Here is a 22,843-nt window from a genome sequence, read left to right as displayed (position 1 = left end):
TATAAAAACAATTAAAAAATACTAAAAAAATTAATTTTAAAAAAACATTTTTTTAAAATATAAAATGAACACTCAATAGATTTAACCGAGATCATTTACAACTAAATTTTATTGGGAAGTTGAGGATAATAATCAAGATTATTTTTTAAAATATTTTTTTATTATAAAAATAGATTATAAATATATCAAAATGATATATATATATATATATATATATATATATATATATATATATATATATAATCAGATTTTTATTGAGGTTTTTAAAGCTTTAGAGTCCAAACACATTAGCTTCTGAAACTTTAAAGAAAATGAGAGGCACCCTGTCTCTGTGTCAGAGGAGTTCACAATTGCTACTTAGAGGAAGAAGAAGAGCAACGAAAGAGACCTACACTCTCATCCCCTCAGTTTCTTATTGCACAAACATTGACAATAACACCATCGATGGGCCACAAAGTCCAAGGGTCAAGATTTTCGATCGGGAACTCAAACGAAAACAGGTAAAAATCCAGTCTTTCTCTGTAAATTTATGATTTGAACATTTTGGTATCTTTTTTTTTGTGTTTTTTGCTTGTTTTCAAATTCGATATTGTATATCTGCCTCTGGGTATTGGTCCAATTGTGGGGTGGCTGCAGCGTGACCGAGCTGCGTGGTTGATGAGGCCAAGTGATCCTTTTGTGGATGCTGTTGCTGACAATTTGTTGGATCGCTTGGAGGTAGTAACTAGTTACCTTCTTGTCTACTGTTGTTTTTAAGTATGTTTAGAATGCTATAGTATTAAGAAATGAGAGGTTTTAATTTTTGTGAAGTTCCATTTTCTAGTCGTGGTGAGTTTGAGAAGTTTAAATTTTGAAGTTTGATGAGTTTTGCTTAGTTCCAGATTCTTGATTCCGTTTGTTGTGTGTTTGTGTTTTGCAGGATTGCAAGAAAACATTTCCTACCGCGCTGTGTTTAGGAGGTTCTTCGGAAGCTGTCAGACGTTTGCTACATGGTCGTGGTGAGAATCGATTTTAAGACTTTTCCTGCTATTTATGTGTTTCAATAACTATAGAAGATAATTTGAAAAATTTTAAGGTTGTATTTCAAAATTTTTGAGACATGGGTGTTCAGCACTAACTGTAAGGTTGAGTGATCATGAATTAAGAGGTTCAAAAGAGGGAGGAATTCGGTTGAATGGAAGTCTAATCATGTGACATTATTTATCAGAGATTTTGGCAGTTGATAAGACAATACTTGAAACACGTTTTTGATACCACAAAGTGGTATTTGAAAATGAGCATACACATAGGAAAAGCTGTTATCTTTCTCTAGTCATTTTCCTTCAGTAGGCATGATCTTGTAAATTATATCATAAATATTAAACTTTAATCTTGTAGCCACTTTAAATGCCAGGCTCCATTGAAAAGCTTGTCATGATGGACACTTCAAATGACATGGTTCAATTATGTAAGGATGCTGAAGCTGCTCAACAAGATTCAAATCAGAATATCGAAACATCCTTTGTGGTGGGAGATGAGGAGTTTCTACCTATAAAAGAAAGGTCTGTAAGTGGATTTCATCTATTTGGTTCTTGTGAAAACTAGTCATCAGGAAGAACTGGTTTTAAATGTTATGTTTTGTATTTGACTATGAAGTTCGGTAGATTTGGTTATCAGTTGCTTGGGACTCCATTGGACAAATGATCTTCCAGGAGCCATGATACAGGTATGCACTTCTTTATTATGATTTTCTTTTAGCGTTAGCATCTTTGTCACACATGATATCCTCCAGAATTTGTAAATGCATGCGACATTAGGGGATGGAAACCATTAGAATTATTAACCCAAGGAGAAAAAAATGAAGCATACATGTTTGCCATGCAGATAGCAAGATATAGAAGTGCTTTCTATGCGTTATTCTGAAAGTTATCTTCAATTTAATTATAACTCCAAAAACTTTTTTATTTATTTATTCTGAAGCATAAGAGAATAATCTTTTGATAAATCAAGATATAAGACTGTAAAATGAGACCAAAGCTGTACTTCATCAGCAAATAATTTGACACTGTTAATGAAAGTACAATGGATGTCTACAACAACCACACACGGAGCAGTAGACATGTAAACCTTATTGCTCTTCTCTTTATAGTTGTTTTTGGTTGTTATCGTCATGAAATCTCTCTAATCATTTTGTTTGAAATCCTGATGTGGTCATGTCTATGACACTTGTCCATTTCATTGGTTTTCATGACAGTGTAAACTAGCATTGAAGCCGGATGGCCTATTTTTAGCAGCAATTTTGGGTGGAGAAACCTTGAAGTTGTCTCTTCTTCTTTTTTATATTTTGATTTAAAGTAAACAGTATGTTAACCCATAAGTTTGCTTACTGATTTTTCTGCTTGCTGACATATGTGTAGGGAGCTGAGAATAGCATGCACTGTGGCTCAAATGGAGCGTGAAGGAGGCATTAGTCCTCGCATATCACCTCTGGCACAAGTATGTATGTCGCCACTTGGTAATTACCATTCGTGAACTTTTTGAGATAAGGGTACATATTATTAGAGAATAATATAAATTATATCCTGGGATCTCACCTAACAATTTAAGCTTTTAGGTTGAATTGGTTCTTTGACATAGTATAGAGCCTTGATGACTAAGCGATCATGGGTTCGAATCTCACTATCCTTATTTATTTGAAAAAAATTAAGCACAAGTTAATATAAGTTTGTGCAAGTTTCAAGTCCAAAGAGTTTTCACTTGAGAAGGTGTGTTAGAGAATAATATAAATCATATCTTGGAACCTCATCTAACAATTTAAACTTTTAGGTTGAATTAGTTCTTTGACACATATATCCATAAAAAACTTGAAGTAAACCCATGGTTGTATTGCATACCTATATTGGCATTCAACCTGATTTGAAATATATGGCTCTGATGTACTTATAAGGAGTACTTGAGAGGGAAACATCTACCCTAAATGGTATCACTGAGCCAACTTATTTTTTTTTACCATTCAGGTCCGTGATGCAGGGAATCTTTTGACTAGGGCAGGCTTCACCCTTCCTGGAGTTGATGTTGATGAATACGTGGTTAGGTATAGCAATGGTGAGAAAATCTCTCAACATATTAGCTTGTAGTTTTTTACTAGTCAAGCATGCTTGATGATTTATGTAGAACTAACATGTCTCTTGTTTAACTGCATGGAATATTAATTTTAGTTTTAACACAATGGTTTTTCATTTGAATAAATTCTCCACCTCTAGTCATTGTTATAAAGGGCTTATTCATTCTTGTTAACTGTGGTATAGCTCTGGAGCTGATAGAGCATTTGCGCGCAATGGGCGAAACTAATGCTCTTCTGCAAAGGAACAATGTAAGACCTGTAACAATTGAAGTTTTCCTTGTGTGTGGTAAAATTGGATTCAATCATCAAATCTAATTGGAAATTATTTTTGTTTGTGAATGAAACCAGGTTCTAAAGAGAGAAACAGCCCTTGCTACTGCAGCAATTTATGATTCAATGTTTGCTGCAGAAGATGGCACCATTCCCGCAACATTCCAGGTGAGATTGTGGAACACCTGAGAATGTTTATGTGATTGGAGAAAGAATATATCCATGTTGCTAAGAAACAATAAGCCTTGTTTCTGCTATCTTACGCTGCTAAGAAAACTACAATGAAAAATGCTTCATGCAATGCTAATTAGTTCAGACCAGAGTTCAAATTCTTTTTCTATAATATATTAGCAAGATATTCAAATAAACAACAGTCTTTTCTGTGAACCTGTATGCTCGGAGAAAGAATTGCATAAAATCATAGGCTCACTGCCTCCTATCCCTCAAAAAGAAAATCTCCATGTAAACTTTCGAGCTTTTTGCTGATATTTGAGAGGGATCTCCTTTTTTACTCATTTAAACCCAGAGCCTTGTTCCCAATTGATTGAGGTATGATGTTTTTCATAATTATTTGGTCACTGCTTTTGGACTTGTAGGTTATATTCATGACGGGGTGGAGGGAGCACCCATCTCAGCAGAAGGCCAAAAGGAGGGGGTCTGCTACCATATCATTCGATGACATCCAAAAGCAATTTAGCAGTGATAATTGATACCATCACATTCCTCAAGACCAACCGGTAGCAAATTGGAAGTGAGACGCTTTCCTTCCCTCAGCACCTTGTTCTGATTCATATATATATATAGCATAATGACTTAAGATCAGCAATGAGCGAGGCTGGTGCCCTTGAGGGATAAACTGAAATCGTTGCACACGTCTTTCCATAACCTGCAGTTTTATGTCAATCATCTGAATAATCACCTTTTCATTTTGTTGACCATCTCATAACGTTCTCATAATCTGGAATAAAGTTACATGTTCCTTTTTCAGTGTGCTACAAGGTAAGCCCATTTGTAGAGTGCTCAAATTTGCCTGCTTCCTGTTACTGCAAGTTGAGTTGTTGACCATACTTGATTGATGGAATTGAAGCTTTGGCACCAAGATTCTCCCCAAAGTCAAGGCCAACCTTGTTTATTTTGGCCTGTATAAGTAAACCCAGAAAAAAAAAAAAAGGGAACTTCTGTGTAATCATTCTCGATTTGCCCAAAACTATTAGCTATTGCCTGTATGCCAACAAAGAACCACTGCCAATATACCAGCCATAATTGCCGTAGAGGCCACCATGAGAGGAAGAGCAACTGGCTAATGCTAGCAGACGAAGAAATCATAGCTCAATTCCCAATCCATTCTTGGTCGTTTTTTAACCAGAAGGACACTCCATTGCTTGACAAAAGGGATGAGAAACCATCATTTAGATGCATTTTTCGGAATCGTCTTATGATTGTAGTTTTACTTGTACACCATGAAAAACTTGCCAATTTTTCATGTAACTTGATAATTGCCCACTGTTACCCTCATTTCCATCCTCTGAAGTTCAAAAAACAGGCCAATGGATTTGACGCATACGAGAGGATAACTTCCTCAGATTACTCCTTGCCATCACGGATGAAGCAGAGATCAATTCCAGTTTACTTGGTCCAATGACAACTAGCATTTCCTGGAAAAAGTCGCTAATACGAGCCCACTTGATCACATTTTGCATCCCAATTGTCAATGACAATATCAAGCATAATAGCAGAGCTGTATTTGCTCAAAGCACACTACAGTATTAGATAGCGATATCAATCACTGAGGAACTCACACCACAAGCCAAATTAATCAGGACAGGGCCAATTCAAAAGGGAAGGTGGAAGCGGCCATTATTCTTTCAGATGCTTTTATCCAACTCAAAGATTGAAATGCTCATTTGCCTGCTACAGGTGCCAATACACCATCATTTTGCATTTTATTAAAATGAAAGTTACCATGAACCTGCTATGCATCGGGGTAGGCTCAAGACAAGCAATATCAACTATGGAACTGTTCATGCAAATTTTGATATCACAAAGTATCAAACCAAAAATTATCATTAGCAAACTGTTTATTGGTAATCCACCAAACATTTGCAAAATAGATAAGCTAAATGAATTGAATGTTAAGCTTGCCAATTATGGCAACTTTCTGAAAAGCAATGACTAGCAATGTTCATTGTATATGATAGTCTGCTTTATTGGTAAAAAATATCATCTGCTCTGTGAGAAGCAATCTCCAATAACTGGAAAATGAGGAGGCCAAAAGTGTGAAATGATTAAGACGCAGTGGACTGCTTCAAGTATGCAATGAGATCAGCGCGCTCCTGTGGCTTCTTCAATCCAGGGAAAACCATCTTTGTTCCAGGGATGTACTGCATAAACAAATGTCATTTGGGTCAGCAGTGAAGATTAAAAAAAAACAAGTATAACAGACACACATGCAGGTGTCTATGCACACATGCAGGTGTATATACATGAGTTCTTCCAGAGTATCTCAGAAAGTGAGATGATTCATACCAAAAAGGCTATCTTATCACATTGAAATGAAATGTGAAAATTCGTTTCACACCAAACATTTAAATTTTGAACCTTGTTAGAATTAATATCATCGATGATGGAGTTGCTTTCCTTGATTGTCAGACCTCACTTTCACAGTAAAGCCTGAACATTATTTTCTACTTGCTCCATGTATTGCATGTCCTTCCTAATTACTAGACTTCACATAATGTCCTGTATGTTACTCTTTGGGGACCTGAAGTTGCCAGAAACTTAATAGAAAGTGACTAAGCTCAACTATCATGATGGAAATATCACAAACATCAATATATAAACGGTACATACTTAACCAGTACAAGATGCACTGCAAATGCAACAGAAATATCAAGTCATATGCTCTACAGTTGATTAGTACCTTCTTGGGGTTGAGCAAGTAATCATACAAAGTCTTCTCCTCCCACATAACAGCCATGTTCTTGTTAGCAGCAGAGTATGAGTACCCAGTAGTTGTTCCTGACTGCCTTCCAAAGAGGCCATTCAGATTGGGTCCTGAAAAATTCCAAAAACCAAAGCAAATTAAAACATTGAACACAATAATAAATCAGAAATTTTTTTTACACAATCTGAGAAGCAATTAATTATCTAATATGTTCACTCAATAAAATACCAGATCCCAAATCCCACTAATCATCCTAATCTAAAATGTAAATTCTATCCAGACCACTCGATTAAGAAAACAGATTAAACCCATAAATATTCTCTCTTTGCTTACTGAACCCAGCTTCCACCTCTCGCAAAAATCACAGTTTTCTTACCAAAACCTTAAACCCATAATAAATTTCTATTTGCCTAATGAAATCCATTTCCAAACCCAGCTTCCAGTTCTAAAAGAAAATCACAAATTTTCTTGCAAAAACCTTAAACCCATCAAGAATGGAGAAAAAACTCCACAGTTCTGTCCAAAGAACTCCAGAAGAAATACAAGAAAAAAATCAAACGACAAAAAAAAGAAGTCTTACAAGAATCGACCACCTAAATAGATTAGATCTATAAATGATTCGACCTAAAAACATAACAACAACAACAGAGAATCAAAGCAAACTCAACCTCAAAAAGATCAGATCTTCTAAACAATACACAACTAGATTAACTGTAATAAAAAGAAAGAGAAGGAGAGAGGGATAAGGGGGTGATAAAATTACCTTGCTTGTGACCGGCACCTTTGTCGACGGTATGACACTGAGCACACTTAGTCCTAAAGATCTTCTCTCCGGCTTTAGAATCGCCAGGTGGTGCTTCTGCGAACGACGCCATTTCTTCTGGTTCTGCTAGTAGAAGAGGACGAGGGAGGGGGGGGAGTTTGTTGGGTCTGATTTATAGAAAGCAGGGAGAGAGTTCTTAGGGTTTTTGCTTTGCGAACTATTCCTCTAAAGGAAAAATAGAAAAGAAAAAAGAATATTCGAGAGCAAACGAGGAAAAGGTTGTGTGACAGCCACGCACCGCTTGAAATCAAGGAAAAAAGTGCATGCACTAGTTGTCACGTGGTGGCTTTTTAAGGGTTACTAGGTGGTGTCTTTTTTGTTTTTTAATTACACTTTTCATTAAACTAATATTATAATTTTACCAAAAACTAAAAAAGAAATAAAGTTTTTCACGTTATTTAATCAAACACTTCATTTTGCACTACAAAATCAACATTTTAATTGAAATGAGTCTCTTGCTAGCAGTGAAAGCTATAGTTTTGAAACCCGGTCCGGCCTGACGAGTCAATCCGGGACCCGATTGATCAGGAGCTGGAACCGGGCCGGGTTGAAAAAAAAATAAGAAAAGTCATGACTCGGTGTGACTCGGATGACCCAGCAAGTTGACCCGGTTGACCCGGCAAAACCCGATCAAAAATCGATTGCAACCCGTTGACTTTTATTTTTTTTTTTACTAAAATGACGCCGTTTTGATTTTTTTAAAATAGTCTAAATTTATATTCATATGCTTAAAGGAAGAGTTCTATTTTTTCAAGTACTAATGATTCCTCGGACAATCTGGTTAATGATGGTTTCTAAAGCAGAGTAGTTGACCCTATTCAAACTACATCAAATAAATCATTAGAAATTTCTAATGGGTCCATTAAAGTTACATTTAATGAGTTTATTCAGAGCATTTGAGCCAATATAAATTTCAAGAAAACTATATTTTTAACAGGTAATGATAAGATCTTAGTCAATCCAATCTATGTGCAAAAAGGATATGATTCATTTACTTTATAGGATACCTAGTTCTGACATGTACAAATCTTATTTGATTTTATGTGTTTTATGGATTTCAAGTAATGAGAGGATTCTTTATTATGTGTGGAAACATGAAAGGTTAAGGAAGAATTAATTTTTTTGTTTGTTTAAGATTCCAAGGGGCGACAACCACATTTATTTGACTAATAAGTTTCTTCATGTAAATACATATTTATTATTAATAAATGTTTAATTTATCCTTAATATTATATAATATTAGATTAATGAATCTAATGTTTGATTTATGAATATAGAGTAAAGATAAAATTCATGGGACAAAAATATTTTACAAAGAAAATTATAAAATTGTTATAATTATAAGATTCTTATTGCATCAAAGCATTGTTTCTAAAATGTTACTAGTCGATACTCTCTTAAATACTGAACATTTGTTACAGCCGTAGAGACTGATACATATATTTCATCTATGAAAGGAGGCAGTTGTTCTTATAAGTTGAGGTATAAGAGATACCTAGAACTAATATGTAGGTGCTTGTCATAAGACATGTACACTTAACTATCATGCATGAGAATTCCATATGAAGAGGTCACCTATATCTATGGAAAGACTCATGTGATAGTTGTGTAAGTGATCCTTATGCTTGAGATCACTAAGTTATTTTATATAGAAAATGTTATGCTTTGATCCAATTACATATTATCTTAATCAAGATAACAAAAGGGCAGACATTGGGTATAACATGAACTATATGAAGGTACTTGAGTGATCAAGAGATGATTCATCACCCTAGATGAATTAGGAAAAATGTTTTATATGTTCTCAAATAGTATTGACTGAGAAATCCTTAGTCAAGTTGGAATGAGATTTGAAAAGAGTTTCAAATCTTATTTAAGCAATCAATTACTACTATATAGAGAACAAACATGATTTAACATAACAAACATATTTTATACTTTAATGTTAAATTAGAACATTATTGATGAAAGTATATTAATTACACTGGGAAAGTGATCATTAGAAGGTTAAGTCAAACCACTAATGATTTTTCTAATATTTGAGGGATCATGACACGTTGTTAGATGATGCATCTAATCTTGAAATATAAATTAATCAATTGTTGAATTGATAATAAATTAATTTATTTAATTCTATTTAATTATAATTATAACTTATACTTGGGCTAACACATTAAGAACATAATGGGTCACACATATTAAGAACCATTAGTCAGAAATTAAACTATGATGATTTAATGAAATATGACTTGATTAAAATATATTTTAAAAATTAAGGACTAGAATATAATTAATACTGAGATTATATTTATAGACCTAGACAAATAAAATAATGACTTGATTGAGTTAATTTCTAAAATTACCCTGAATTAATATAAAGATATTATTTAAGGGGCAAAATGATATTTTGTTAATTTATAAGGTTTTTTAAATTTCCCTATAAATAATAAGTTATGCCTCTAATTTTTTTAGTAGTTGTTTGTTAGATAGAAAAACTACATAAGTCACAGAATAGAGAGCTAACACTCTATACATAACGATCTCTTTCTCCTAAATAGGGATTTATGAGATTTTTCATTGGTGGTTCGTGTGGATTGCTGTTGGAAGCTGGACAATTGAATGACTTATGGTTTGCGATAACCCAAAATTTAAAGAATTATTCAAAGTCGAAGAAGATTAGATCTTCAGGTAATAAATCCCTAAATAAATTTAGATTTGTCTAACAGGATCATAGAAACTCCCAAATAATTTTTATTTTATTAATTTTGTTGCACGTATAATATTTGGGAACCCAACAGTGGTATCAGAGCTTTCATTAGAACAATTAGGGTTGTTAATCATATGTTTAATTGTTTTTGGCATTAATTAGAAAATAATTTTATATGTAAGAAAATAATTTTTTTTCTTCCAAAAGAGGTCAAATTTTTCTCTCAATGATTTTTTGAAATAAGAAAACTCTAATTGATTACTGTTTTGGCCAGATTAGATCTAGCAGAGTTTCAGATCTTGCCATAATCTGGATTTTATGCTCAAATTCTAATGACTCAAAAGAAAAGGGGCCCAAACACTCCTAGTGACAGCATTAGCCCCTAGCGCTACTGCTATCCAAGGCAACAGTGCACTTGATATGGTTGTTGCCCCAAGCTAGAGCGCGCTCTGGCTGCGCTAGCAGCCAAGGGTTGCCTTTGGCCATGGGCAGGGATGACAACAACAGCTGCAAGATGAAGAAGAAGACTAAATTTTGGTCTCTAGGGTTTGGGGACTGCCCCTTACCCCTGCCTCATTTTTAATTTTAAATATTAGGCTTTTAAGTTTACATATTATGAATATGACCCTAAAACTTTATGCCTAATTACAATTTAGGGTTTCAAGGCAAATTATGAATTTAAGCTTATAAATAAAATTTAGATTTTATACCCTAAATTAAATTAATTATAGAATTAATTTTCCTAACTAGATTAGGAATGAATTAAATTGTTTAATTTATTTTTTTAGTTTTATAATATCCTAATGAGATTAGGATTTATTTAATTAAATGGTTTAACTAAATTTTAGAAAAATAGTTTTTCTAATTTAATGAAAGTTTTTTAAGCCAGGAAAAAAATTATTTGGGAAATTATCAAATTGGATTTGATTGAACATTTCTAAGTGTTATAAATATTATTTTAAATTGCTCATAAAACCAATAATTAGAGTAGCATGAAATGTATTTTTAATTATGCATATTAAAATGTTTTATACACGATGGGTTATTATGGACATTAAAGACCAATGTGATTGTACTTGTATTTGTTGGTTGAATGGTTGTAATTTTTATTAAATAGGGTCTGCGTGTTTCGCCTTATCTCTATTTTTTCTTTTGGGTTGTAATTTTTTTCTCATCTAATTCCCCTCGAATATAACTCAAGGTTTCTTAATTAATTATGTAAATATTATGTAATTTAGAAATGTAGTAATTTAAATAGGAAATTATTATGTAATCCAAAAGGAAGGAAAAAAATGGCAATGAAGGCTATAACCGAGGTGCTTGCAATGGACTTATGAAGACTTGCTATAACTACCTAGGATTTGACCATCTAATTCTCTTCAATGGCTTGAGGGAATTAGCTTATATATGTCCATAACCATCCAATTAAAATGACATACTAGGGGTGTATATTTATATATAAATTGTTATGTATGAAATGTATATTTGTCATGCCATGTTATGTATGAGATCTATTTAATTGATAATAAATCTCTCATTAATATATTAAGTACATGTTGAGAACATGAATAATTGTCTTTTAATTTTATATGCATAAAACTAAAGTTTTATTCATGGATAACTTGTTAAGTCACTCAAGGTTACCGTTAATTGAATATGTTTAATGATATAAAATTGAGTTCTACTAAACTAACACATATGAATCACTTATGATCATATGAGGTTAGAGGCATGAGTTAGACGAAACATATAAGATATGTTTAGACAAAAAGTTGTCGCCTAATTGATCTATGAGTCATATAAAAATGTGATTGATAAACTATGTTATCTACCTAATTTAATTTATTTTGATTTATTAAGTCACTTAAAGTTAGATAAATTAAATGGGATCCTAACTCACTAGAAAAATTTAAACGAGATTTCTCGAATTAATAAGGAGGGTTATTAATTTGCAAGAAAATAGTGGGAGATCAAATTAGAATTAAAGACCTTATCTAAATTTAGAATTTAAATATGTATGCATGAAATTAATACTTTTCATCTTTATATAAATAGGTTAGTAGAACAAAATGAATAGTAACATATCCCTACGAAGCATATTTGATGTTAACAAATTAACTAGATCAAATTTCTTGAATTGACATCGAAATATGAGAATTGTTCTTAAGTAAGAAAAGAAGTTATATGTTCTAGAAAACCCAATTCCAAATGCCCCTGCTGAGGATACTAAAGAAGAAGTTAGGAATGAACATCAACATTATATTGATGATGATGAACATGCTACATTTATGATGTTAGCTAGTATGTCACCTTCCTCACTTGTGCAATGACTACTATACTGATTTGCAAAGAAAATGAAAATAACCAGATTTGGAAAGGTTTTGGTGTTTTTTTATTTGTTTCTTTTAACCAAGTTGAACACTCAAAGCGGAACTAAATGTGATGCATATTCAGCTTACATGATATATAGGTTCAGGGAGTTCCGAGTAAGCTTTTCAAGCTCCACTTGGTGTTGTGAATGTCAACAATTCAGAATGGCTGGTTCATTGGAGACTCTATGCGGGCAAGCTTATGGAGCAAAGCAATATCAAAAGCTTGGGATTTATACTTATTGTTCCATCATTTCCTTGATTCTGGTTAGTCTCCCTATATCCTTTCTATGGTTGTTCATAGACAAGCTTCTAATCCTTTTAGGCCAAGATAACCTTCAATCTCCCATGCCGCTCGCAAATACTGTATTTGCCTTGTTCATAACTTATTTTCATATGCTTTACTTCAAGCACTGATTCGCTACTTCCAAACTCAGAGTTCGATCCTTCCAATGCTGTTTAGTTCATTTACATATCTCTGTGTTTCCATGCACCTCTTTATTGGGCTCTAGTGTTTAAAGCAGAAATGGGAAGAGCAGCATTTGCTATCAGTCTAACATATTGGTTTAAATGATATCTTGCTGGGATTCTTCATGAAGTACTCTTCGAAATGTGAGAAAACTCGTTGTGTGTTCTCAAAGGATGTCTTTTTGAAACTAAGGGAGCTCTTCTGCTTTGCTGTTCCCTCTGCAGAAATGACTTGGTAATTTCTTTCTCAAATATTTCAAACCCCCCCCCCCCCCCTCCTCTTTACTATTTGTTTATAGTAGGGTTCAAGATTGTTAAAAATATATTTTTTAACACGACACAGAATATACAATATAAACTCAGATATCATAAGCAAAATGTTTTAATTAATTATATATTAACAATTTCAGTCAAATAATAATTAACAATATAACACAATTAAAATAAAAGTATAATAAACAATAGAAAAGTCCAAAAACCTTTATTTTTTTCACATTAATTTCTTTATTTTTTGGACAAATCGACTCACTTCATTATTTACAATAAACAAGTCCCTAGGAATATGTCAATTGATATATTAATAGTTTACATAAGGAACTGTTAAAAATGAATAAGTTTTTTTCATTTTACAGAAATAAAATTCACAAGTAACTTATATCGTTAAAAAAGTTATAATAATTATAGTCAAAATCAAATTTTTGATTATTATATTGCACAAGTTTTGCAAGATATAAATTTGGAACAATGAAAATGCTAAGATATAGATTATCAGATTATACAATTTTATACTTCTTTCAAAGTTGTAAAATCAGTCTGAGTTTACCGATTTTACCGAGTTTGATCGAGTTTAAACCGATTTTACTGATTTTCAAGTTTTTAGTCTAATTTTACATATTAGATACATGTTGACTCCTAAAATGATTTTACGAGTCAATTCGCGATTTTGACAACATTGATAGGGATGTAATATCATCCTTTGTGTGCCAATTTCTTTAGTCTAATGAGGTGCTTATTTTGCAACCTGGGCTTTTACTTCTGTACTCTCTACATGGTATCCTTTCAGTTTGCAAGAGGTTTTAACTGGAATGCTTTTGATTCCTCCAAGTGATTGCTTGCAGCTTTAAAATCACCTATCTGCATTACTTCATTCCTTATGGGTTAGGGGCCACAGTAAGGTATTATACTAAACTTGTTTATAACTCTATTGCATATACATCATGTAACTGGGTTTTCTTTTCCTTTTCCTTGTCATTACTCTTTCTGAAGGAAAATTTCGAACCTTTTTGTAGCACCCGGGTTTCAAATGTGTTAGGAGCTGGAAATCCTCAGGCAGCTAAAATGGCTGTTTGGGCCGTAATGGTTCTTGCAATCACAGAGGTGATTGTTATAAGTAGAGCTCTCTTCTTTTGTCGCCACATCTTGGGGTATGCATCCAGAAGCGAGGAGGACATTGTAAAGCATGTTGCAGATATGGATCCTTTCATTTGTTTGTCAGTTATCATGGACCGCTTGCAACCAGTTCTTTCAGGAAAGTGTCGTAGCTTTTTCTCATGCATGTGTTTTTTGGGCCAAAATATCTCTTTATCACCTCAATCTAAACTTTGCAATAGTCACCAACAGCTTTCTTTAAATATAGAAGAAAAGAATATAAAGCTGCCTACATTAGTCGATACTGGATGATGATCTTTCTTTCTTGAAACTGCTTAAAGATACGATCATAGTGTGCTTATCTATTCTGAATCAGGGGTTGCTAGAGGAAGTGGGTGGAAGAATGGTGGAGCCTTCGTGAATCTGGTTCCTTCGTGAATCTGGTTGGGACACCGGTGCGGCGGTGTTGGCTTTTGTTGTACACCCAAGGGTAGTGGCAGAGCCAGAGTTTGTTCAATGAGAGGGCAAATTATTAAAAATATTATATTATATTATATAGATATGCATTAGAAATCAATTCAAAACATATATACTAATTTATATCAAGTAAAATTAATTTAAAAATACTTTTAAACTAAAAAAACTTACATTATGATTGTCGGGGTTGATTTCAATATGACTTTTCTTTGAACTTGATGGAGTTACATGACTTGAAACTTTGATTGACTCTTTATCCTCAAGGGATTTACGCTTGAAATACTTGTCTAGTGACATGTTAATTTAATATGAACCTGCTGGATTTTTTTATCATAATTAGTGTCTACATAATAATTAACACAACTACACAATAATTCACTGTTAAATAAAAGTCAGTTGAGTTACACAATAATTTTAAATTTTTCATATGAAATTCATAGCAAAATAAACATCAATTCATCAAAATCAAAACCTATTTCAATGCATATATATATATATATGCATATAATAAGTATGTTGATTAAATTATACTTAATTATTTCTAGATATTTAATTGAGGAGCAATGCCTAGTGTATGTGTAAGAGGAACAATTCTTGAAAAACATGATTTCTACTTGATATTTTACTTACAAACAAATCATGTGAAAATATTAAATTTCAATAAACTACTCTGCCAATGCAAGAGATGTCAAGAATAGTGATTTTACATGAATATTAATTTATTCCTTTATAATAAAAAAAGAAATATTTAATTGATTAAATTAACAGATTTAAAAATTTATTTTCAACATATTTGAATATATTCATATCAAAACCCCTAAATTATCATAAATCCTAATATTTTTAATAATTAATTATAAAATAATAAAATTAAAATTAAAAAATGAAATAAATAAAAAAATAAAAAAAATTTACCTAATAATAAAACAAAAAACAAAAATAGAATAATTGCTTAATTATACTTGATGAAAAATTTACTTACAGGAAAGGCAAGAACAAGAACTTATAAAAAAAACAAAGTGGCACAACAGCTTATGAAAATAACAAAACGGTAAAGGCAAGGAACGCAAAACACTCTTTGTTAGTCAGGGGACTCATATTTTTAAGCCGGTCCCATTGATTTGATATAGATACAAAAGAAAAAAAGAGAAAAATTTGGAAAATGAACTGTGTGTGTATATATATTATATTATATTAACATATAAGTCACAAATAATAAATAATAACAACTTTCCTTCTTCCGTGCAGTAACAATCCAACCTAATATATTAATATTTTAATAAAAAAATTAAAAAACCTAATATATTAATATTTTAATAAAAAAATTAAAAAAAAAAATTAAGGGGGCAATTTCCTTCTTTTACCCCTAAGTGGCTCCACCACTGCCCAAGGGGGAAGGGCCTTTTGATTGGATTGACAACAGGATCATGTGTACAAGCAAGCAACTCTGTTTGCTCTCTGGAGACCAATTGGCAAGAATAGGTCTATTCTTCTTCCTTGATTCGTTTATAGCCTCGCTTTGTTAGAAAGATCAACATGTTAAAGAATCAATGCCACCGTTCATATTTTGGACTGAATTGTTATTCTGAATCTAAATTCCCAATCATTTCTCCTTTTTACTGGCAATTGTCGAAACATCTCTAAGCATGCCAGATGAAACCTGCTCTAATGCTGGCTTGAATTTTTTGTGGATATTGGCATCCAAAGCTAGAGAGGGGATATTTGAGAAAGACTCGTAAAGTGGATTCAAAAGAGCAAAAATCATCAATAAATCATTGAACTACAAATTCGTACCTTTAAGATCAATTATATTTTCTTATTCACAAAGTAACTAAATTTTATTTAAGAGATTGCTAACACTTTGAGCTATGATTTGTTCTCATGATAGCTGCAAAAGAACTCATTCATTTATACAAGCACCTTCATATCCTGAAACTAGTTTCAACTAAACATGTCATGTCAGCCTTCAAGAGTGGCACGTTTCCAATTTACAAATCTGCTTTTGATTCTTCATGCAGTTTTTCTACTTCCTGTATCAAGATTTCCAACCTACCTTTTGCCTAGACTCTAGCTACATTGATAATCACTGTGCATGCCCTGTCATCTGCAGTTCACACTAATGATTCAGTGGGCTGTGAACATCACAAGACCTCAATTCCCTCTACCTGCTAAACTCTCAAAGCCAAATCGGCATCCTCTGTCTGTGCGTGATGGCATTGTATTAGTCCAAGCCACAGAAAACAGAACACAATTGTCATGAGATAATAATCCATGCATGCGTGCATCAATGTGTCTGGCGATTGTGCAGAGACAGGTTTAACATGTATCAATACCTAAACAAATCTAGAAAAATTCCGTACAACAGGGAGTCAAGTTTATCAGCAGGAAATGACCAAAGTTTTCAGATACGAAAGATGGAAAAGGGAAACGCAAAGCAGATGTTTCATACCTTGAATCCTTTTGACGTGTCAGGTATACAGACTGAGATGTAACAATCTGAAATTACCAACCATGATTCAGAAATTTCTTCACAATTGATGGAAAAGGGGGCATTATCTCATAACAGGACACTGTTATCAGCTTGTTTCAATTTTGTAACAGAGAAAAACAAAAGTGGGGGGATCTTAATTCTAAAGTTCCAACTTCGAAGTAAAAATAGAAAACTATAAGCATATAAATGAGAGACAGGATAATATTTGACCTTATGCACGGGCTTTAGATTTGAGGTCCTCTGACTGCCCGTCCCCTTGGATGAGTCAGATTTTGGTCCAATTCTGGCATCGATTTCATCTAATCCCTGCAGAGCAAATGCATGCATCAATTGGAAGTAAGAGTTTTACTAAATGGAGATAAAATGATGTTTATCATCTGAAACAGATAAAAGTATCAGATACCAGACAACGTTAGAAAACCAGATTTATAATAATCCAAAAGTGTCAGAAGAAATTATCATGCAAACATTGATCATACAGATTCAACGAGAAATAACGATTAAACTCGGAAGAAAACAGAATATCATCAATGATGCTAGCTTGTAGATTGGAGGAAGAGCCTGCCTAGCAACAAGTAGGTATATAATCCTAGTTTGTCAGGGTATCAATATAGAATTAAATATGAGACCCGGAGTTATTAGCGAGATAAATTCATAGAGTTAATGGCACAAGAGCCAGCACAGTGGTGCAAAGAATCTAGTTAGATAAGGTAGAGCATTCCAATAACAGGATGACCTTTAGAGTTTGTAGCCAACAATGAACAATGAAAATGGCCTACAGTAATGAAGAACTGTTCAGTATTCCAATGGTAATTACATCTAGTGTCAGATGTCATTATTTTTAGATCCCATCATGCGGATCCATATGGAATCCACAAAAACTGGAATCTTAATGGAGTGCCAGTACAATGGCAGTGCCAGAAATTTTCCTAAATGGAACTTCAATTTCTTGCTATAATGATGGATTAAGGAAAACTGTTCCAAATCACAAAACAGCCTTACAGCTCTATAATATAAGTTTGCTTATAATGTATAACAATCCCAAGTTCATCCTCAAACGAGGATTCTGCAGAATGAAATGCAGGGAGCCAAAATACACTACTGGACTGATGCCATAGAATCACCTAGTATCATGTCGGATAGAATTATGTATAGTGGTTGATAAGTTGATTTCTATTTATGTATTGGTCACTGTATTTTCCTAAATATCATAAAGAAGAGTAAAATAAGATATTTATAAGAAACCATATGTTAAAAATTGCATATGCACACACAAAGGAAACACATTTAACAAGAGTGAATCATGGTATTATATAAACATGTGCTACCTTCAGGCCATTTGCATCATTTTCAGTATCTTCCACAGAAAAACACATCATCTATATATCATCTTCAAGACTAATTCTCATTTCTAGTAATCTATAAGTTTGTGCTAAAAATGAAAAAAAAAAAAAAAAGAAGCACAACCTGCGAATAACATTGACTGCTCCAATCGAAAATAGGATTGACTACGGATTCGAGCCATAGCACATGGTTTCAAAAAAGCATATGATTTTCCCGATCTAAATAAAATAAAGCAGGTTTTACATTTACTTGCAGTCAATCAGTACAATAATCAAAACATCACTGTGATGGCATGATCTCTTTTTTATAGATTCTACGGACCATTGCCTGCTGCTTCATCTGGGACACAGGCATTCATATTCAATTACAAGACTATTTTGAAAGCAGTAACCCATGAAAGGGTTTAGAATCAAAATGATTAGACTAGAAACTATGCACGCGTAACTTGAATATATCAGGTACACAACAAGGTTCACCTTTTTCTGTCTCCGTCCTTTGACAGAACTGACGGGCCTACGCTCAGGTCCAGTGTTCTGATTTGATTTATCCCGGTCAGGAAGAGTTTTTAACCTGATATTTGTTGAAGAAATCGAATTCAGTTCTAATATCTTAAATGATCATTTAAAATACAAAACTTATTAGCAGAAGCAATTGGCAATAGCCATCTGCCATCCACTCAGAATTGGAAAAGTTTAAAATGCTATAAACCCTCAAGAAGAGAGGTCCAATTATGATGCATTACACGACTTTTGGTCTCTGGCTCTCAGATTCTCTACTCTCTGGAAGACTATGGTGGCCACTCAACCCTAAAGACCTCTGACCAAATCCATCACAGCTCCTGAAAAATTATCCAAATTTAAAACCTGATGCGAGAGGAAGAGAGAGAGGTCTTATGCGACATCAAACCTGTTATCTACACTGAATTTTCTCAAATGACTAATGGTGGTCATCTCTTTCGAACTTCTCTGCATATATAAATGCAGATGAACAATCAGTGAAAATCATTAACAAGCAGAGAACACTGGAGTGCCCAAGTGAACACGGACCAGATGATCTACCTGAACAGATCGAGTGAGAACTGATGATGTTCCTGGGAGCCTGTCTGACAAGCTTTTGGGAGTTGAATGTGTTTTAGGTGGACCGCCTCTAATATTAGAAGACAGTGAGACTATTTTGCCCTTTGTTAATGAAGCATGAAGTACTGTTGCACTGGATTGTACTTCCCTACGTTGTCTATGTGATTGAACCTGGTCAGATTTTTTGTTGCTTGCGGTCTTGGTGGTAATTCTTTTGCCTGAAACAAGACTAACATCTGCCGTGCTTGTAATTTCCTTACAAACAGATGGCTTTGGCTTCTCGGATGGCTTAACCACATCTTTGCTCATTCTGCAGTCCGATTTTTTTCTGTTTGCAGCAGAAGCGACAGTCCCCTAGTTGAGAACGCAATTTAAAATTGATAATTAGGACATTGGTATTGGTAATTGATAGCGCAATCAGAAAGCCTTGCACAAATTGCAGAGAACATAGAAAAGTCATGTAAGCTTTAATTTGACAGGAAAACATTTCAATATCATGGCAGACTATGATGGCAGTGTAACAATCACAACAACTACATGCAACACAACACACTTATTAGAGCTTATTCAAGAAAATAAAAGCAAGGGGCTAATCAGGCAGGTAGGGGGGGAATTTGGTTTTGTCCATAATTGCATGGAGTCACTCTCTTGACACGCCCCTCACAGCCTCACTCTTGGGTTGAGTGGCCTGCAATCCACTGTGATTGGGTAGCAAGATAAGGAAATGAGAGAAAATATAACCAAGAATATCTGTCCTTGTTTCACGGTGTTTGGTCTCCTGGCCTTCCATCTCGATTCAAAGCAGATGATCAACAGATCTTCCATCTATCAGGAACTAGCAACAATGCATGTAGAAACAAGCTCTTTAGGTATTTTGCATGCAGGATAAAGATACCTTCAGTGAACATAGATCAAAAGCCAATCCCTTAAAAAGGAAATTAATGGGCTTGATATACGGATTTAAAAAGAAAGTAATTACAACCTACATGAATTATCAACCCTGGGATTGGTAAAGGAGGGGTGACCTGGAATGAAACGTTAATTGTTTACCTTGACCCTCATACTAGATGCCTGCTTCTTCAGTTTGCTTCCATTGTTCTTGTTTTCATTGCTGACTGGGCTCCCTTTCTGTCTAGTTTTGGAACTGCTTTTGACTGATGGAGTACATGACGAGGAACCATCTTCCATAGAATATTTTGGTATTCTGGCAGAAAAGCATACCCCTATTTCATCTTCTTTGCTAGCTCCACCACTGTTCCCATTAAGGTAACTTTCTTCTTCTACTCCATCATTAATGCCTCTCCTAGATGGGTTAATATTACCAGTGGTATGATTATCTAAAATCTGGATTTTATAGGCATTGCTAGGCTTGTTTTCCTCTTTTGATCTGTGAACATCAGCACCATTTTCTTCCTGACTAGTATTGCTAGGTTTACTTTCCTTTTTTGATGCTTCAGTATCAACACCATTTTCTTCTTGTGTAGTAATCTCCTGTCCATTTTGATAGGAATCAGTTTGAGTTGTTTCTTGCTCTGCTTGCAATCCCTTCATAGCTCTAATTTTTTTATAGTATTCCTCAAAGTATGCCTTCTTCTGAGCAACTAATCCTGGTGCCTTAAAAAATTTCTCCAACTCCTCCTGACATCTGTTGTGGGAGAAAACAGAATATTTTTCCCATGCAAGTGTGTCTGCAGTGTATCTTCCAAAAGATATCGAACCGCAATCCAGAATTTGAGTGATGGATACATCCTGCTTTAGATATTACAGATAAATAAAACGCAAAAGGGAAAAAAGAAAAAATCATTGAACAGTGATGATCAAATTAACCGAAGAACAACTTTCAACATTTAAAATTAAATGCAGTTCTACATCTCAATCAGTAACTCACTCCATTTTTTGATAATTAGTGCAATCTGGGTAAAAAACTTGCAAGTTATCTAATTGAACTAGATTAAATTTATAGTTTCTCTGGTGAATACCCAGGGTTCTGATCTAGTATGTTTCATGTTAATTACCCTATTAATCAAACTGATTGTCACTAAAAACAATTGGATTTGGTTCTATATTTCAAATTCTTCAGGGCTCCAATAGGATTCTGAAAATCTCTTAATAATCAACATAAAACTACACAAATGGCATTACGTTCAATGGAGAAAATTGCTCTTCGTTAACACTTTCTTACAAGCATTTTTAGTTTTCTTTAAATCTTAATCACAAACATACACAATTTGCTGCAAAAGTTAGGGCATTTGCCTTTGATTACGCATTAAGTAATCTGACTGAGGCTTTTATCTGATTAATAATAAAGTGTAGAATATTAAAATAACCTATATGGGAAATGGAAATTTATTGTTTGCAGATGGCAGAAACAAAGTAAACCAAGCAAGAAACGTTAGGCAAAACAGCGAGAGATTATACCTGGGATTCTCCCTTCTCTGATGATAGTTGTAGGCATGACCATTTGTCTCCATAGGTTTGATGATGTTGATGGTGATCTAGATGGTCTGTTTCAGTGGCCATTTCCTCTCTCTATGGACTTAACTTCTCTATGCAAATCTCCTCATGCATGAAAAACAACTGCAAAAATATATTAAAAAACCCAGTTAATCCCAAGTCATCATGTATCATAAGAATCCATGAAAATGTCTAAAATAGAAAGTATATCTTGAAAATCATGGCTTCTTAAGAATCTAATAATTATATTGTACATAAGGGAACACCTCCCAGTATTGTAAACATGTCTTGATGGTGCCGAGGACGACGATGCCTATGATGTTCAGTCTGATCACTCTCCATTTCCACAGCTGAACAGCAACAACATTAATGAAAGAAGCAACACATTTCAAAAACCCATGTATCTTTCTGAAATATAATCCAAGACCAGTTAATGCATTTAAGGTTTCCAACCTTTGAAATTCAGCACGTGTTAAGGACCAAAATGAAGACTGAGTGGTAAGTGGTAACTAACTTTCTTGTTCAAAGATTTAAAACATTTTCTTGTACTCACTGCTTTCTCTCTCTTTCTGTTTGGTTGCCAGGAAAAATAAATGGAGGAAAGGTTAGCCAATTAACCAAATAAGAATCTCTTCGGGCATTTTTTCATTTTGTTCTTTGGGATTGGTTGGTTGCTTCTCTATATCCATACCTTGCTTGTTACGGCTAGGAGGGGACATGAAGGACCTGTTGCTACTATTACTCCCGGGCATAGTTGTTAGTCGAGATCTCTCTCGGTTTAGGATAAGTTGAATTATTGGGTTAATTCATGGGTCAAAATCAAAAGTTAACCCTAATTAATTTTAAGACAATATTATTTCGGATAAAAAATTTAAAAATTAAAAATACATCATTTTTGAACAATTTTTTTATTAAAAAAAATCTTTAAAATTGTCTGGACCAAATCTTT

General features: G+C 33.7%; 3 protein-coding genes across 9 annotated transcripts; 1 reads left to right on the top strand and 2 right to left on the bottom strand.

Moving 5' to 3' along the window:
* Positions 1 to 260: 260 nt before the first annotated feature.
* Positions 261 to 4,360, top strand: LOC18104330 (putative methyltransferase At1g22800, mitochondrial). Of its 2 annotated transcripts, XM_006376091.3 has the most exons (11): positions 261 to 500; positions 637 to 717; positions 920 to 998; positions 1,394 to 1,541; positions 1,636 to 1,705; positions 2,234 to 2,298; positions 2,397 to 2,475; positions 2,997 to 3,084; positions 3,288 to 3,352; positions 3,452 to 3,541; positions 3,970 to 4,360. In XM_006376091.3, exons 1-11 carry the CDS (start codon positions 312 to 314, stop codon positions 4,081 to 4,083), a joined length of 1,068 nt encoding a protein of 355 aa, XP_006376153.2. In that variant the 5' UTR covers positions 261 to 311; the 3' UTR covers positions 4,084 to 4,360. The 2 variants fall into 2 exon arrangements, with proteins under 2 accessions (XP_006376153.2, XP_024439671.1); XM_024583903.2 differs by lacking the exon at positions 637 to 717.
* Positions 4,361 to 5,419: 1,059 nt separating this feature from the next.
* LOC112323893 (cytochrome c) lies at positions 5,420 to 7,349 on the bottom strand. The gene is made up of 3 exons (XM_024583906.2): positions 7,081 to 7,349; positions 6,294 to 6,427; positions 5,420 to 5,754 (listed from the first exon to the last, which is right to left on the bottom strand). Exons 1-3 carry the CDS (start codon positions 7,190 to 7,192, stop codon positions 5,659 to 5,661), a joined length of 342 nt encoding a protein of 113 aa, XP_024439674.1. The 5' UTR covers positions 7,193 to 7,349; the 3' UTR covers positions 5,420 to 5,658.
* An 8,921-nt stretch (positions 7,350 to 16,270) lies between these two features.
* On the bottom strand, positions 16,271 to 22,628 carry LOC18104333 (protein WVD2-like 7). 6 transcript variants are annotated; one of them, XM_024583422.2, is made up of 11 exons: positions 22,348 to 22,627; positions 22,161 to 22,244; positions 21,859 to 22,017; positions 20,491 to 21,192; positions 19,423 to 19,794; positions 19,271 to 19,329; positions 19,107 to 19,202; positions 18,841 to 18,934; positions 17,231 to 17,326; positions 16,979 to 17,025; positions 16,271 to 16,822 (listed from the first exon to the last, which is right to left on the bottom strand). In XM_024583422.2, the coding sequence occupies exons 3-11, from the start codon at positions 21,958 to 21,960 to the stop codon at positions 16,681 to 16,683; spliced, it is 1,710 nt and encodes a 569-aa protein (XP_024439190.2). In that variant the 5' UTR covers positions 21,961 to 22,017; positions 22,161 to 22,244; positions 22,348 to 22,627; the 3' UTR covers positions 16,271 to 16,680. The 6 variants fall into 6 exon arrangements, with proteins under 6 accessions (XP_024439190.2, XP_024439191.2, XP_006376156.3 ...); XM_024583423.2 differs by lacking the exon at positions 22,161 to 22,244; XM_006376094.3 differs by having other exon boundaries at positions 20,491 to 21,189; positions 22,161 to 22,626.
* Between the last annotated feature and the right edge of the window lie 215 nt (positions 22,629 to 22,843).

The sequence above is a fragment of the Populus trichocarpa genome, chromosome 13 (assembly GCF_000002775.5).
Source record: "Populus trichocarpa isolate Nisqually-1 chromosome 13, P.trichocarpa_v4.1, whole genome shotgun sequence".
Taxonomy (NCBI): Eukaryota; Viridiplantae; Streptophyta; class Magnoliopsida; order Malpighiales; family Salicaceae; genus Populus; species Populus trichocarpa.
Note: the sequence above shows the minus strand (reverse complement) of the source record. Positions and strands in the feature narration are given on the sequence as shown.

Coding starts and splice junctions, on each gene's coding strand:
- LOC18104330 (XM_006376091.3), top strand. CDS start 312: ATGAGAGGCACCCTGTCTCTGTGTCAGAGGAGTTCACAATTGCTACTT. Junction 1,542..1,635: donor TTTCTACCTATAAAAGAAAG/GTCTGTAAGTGG, acceptor TTGACTATGAAG/TTCGGTAGATTTGGTTATCA. Junction 1,706..2,233: donor TTCCAGGAGCCATGATACAG/GTATGCACTTCT, acceptor TTTTCATGACAG/TGTAAACTAGCATTGAAGCC.
- LOC112323893 (XM_024583906.2), bottom strand. CDS start 7,192: ATGGCGTCGTTCGCAGAAGCACCACCTGGCGATTCTAAAGCCGGAGAG. Junction 6,428..7,080: donor AGGTGCCGGTCACAAGCAAG/GTAATTTTATCA, acceptor GGAATTTTTCAG/GACCCAATCTGAATGGCCTC. Junction 5,755..6,293: donor ACTTGCTCAACCCCAAGAAG/GTACTAATCAAC, acceptor TTGTTTATGCAG/TACATCCCTGGAACAAAGAT.
- LOC18104333 (XM_024583422.2), bottom strand. CDS start 21,960: ATGGCCACTGAAACAGACCATCTAGATCACCATCAACATCATCAAACC. Junction 19,330..19,422: donor TTCTCACTCGATCTGTTCAG/GTAGATCATCTG, acceptor TTATATATGCAG/AGAAGTTCGAAAGAGATGAC. Junction 19,203..19,270: donor AAATTCAGTGTAGATAACAG/GTTTGATGTCGC, acceptor ATAATTTTTCAG/GAGCTGTGATGGATTTGGTC.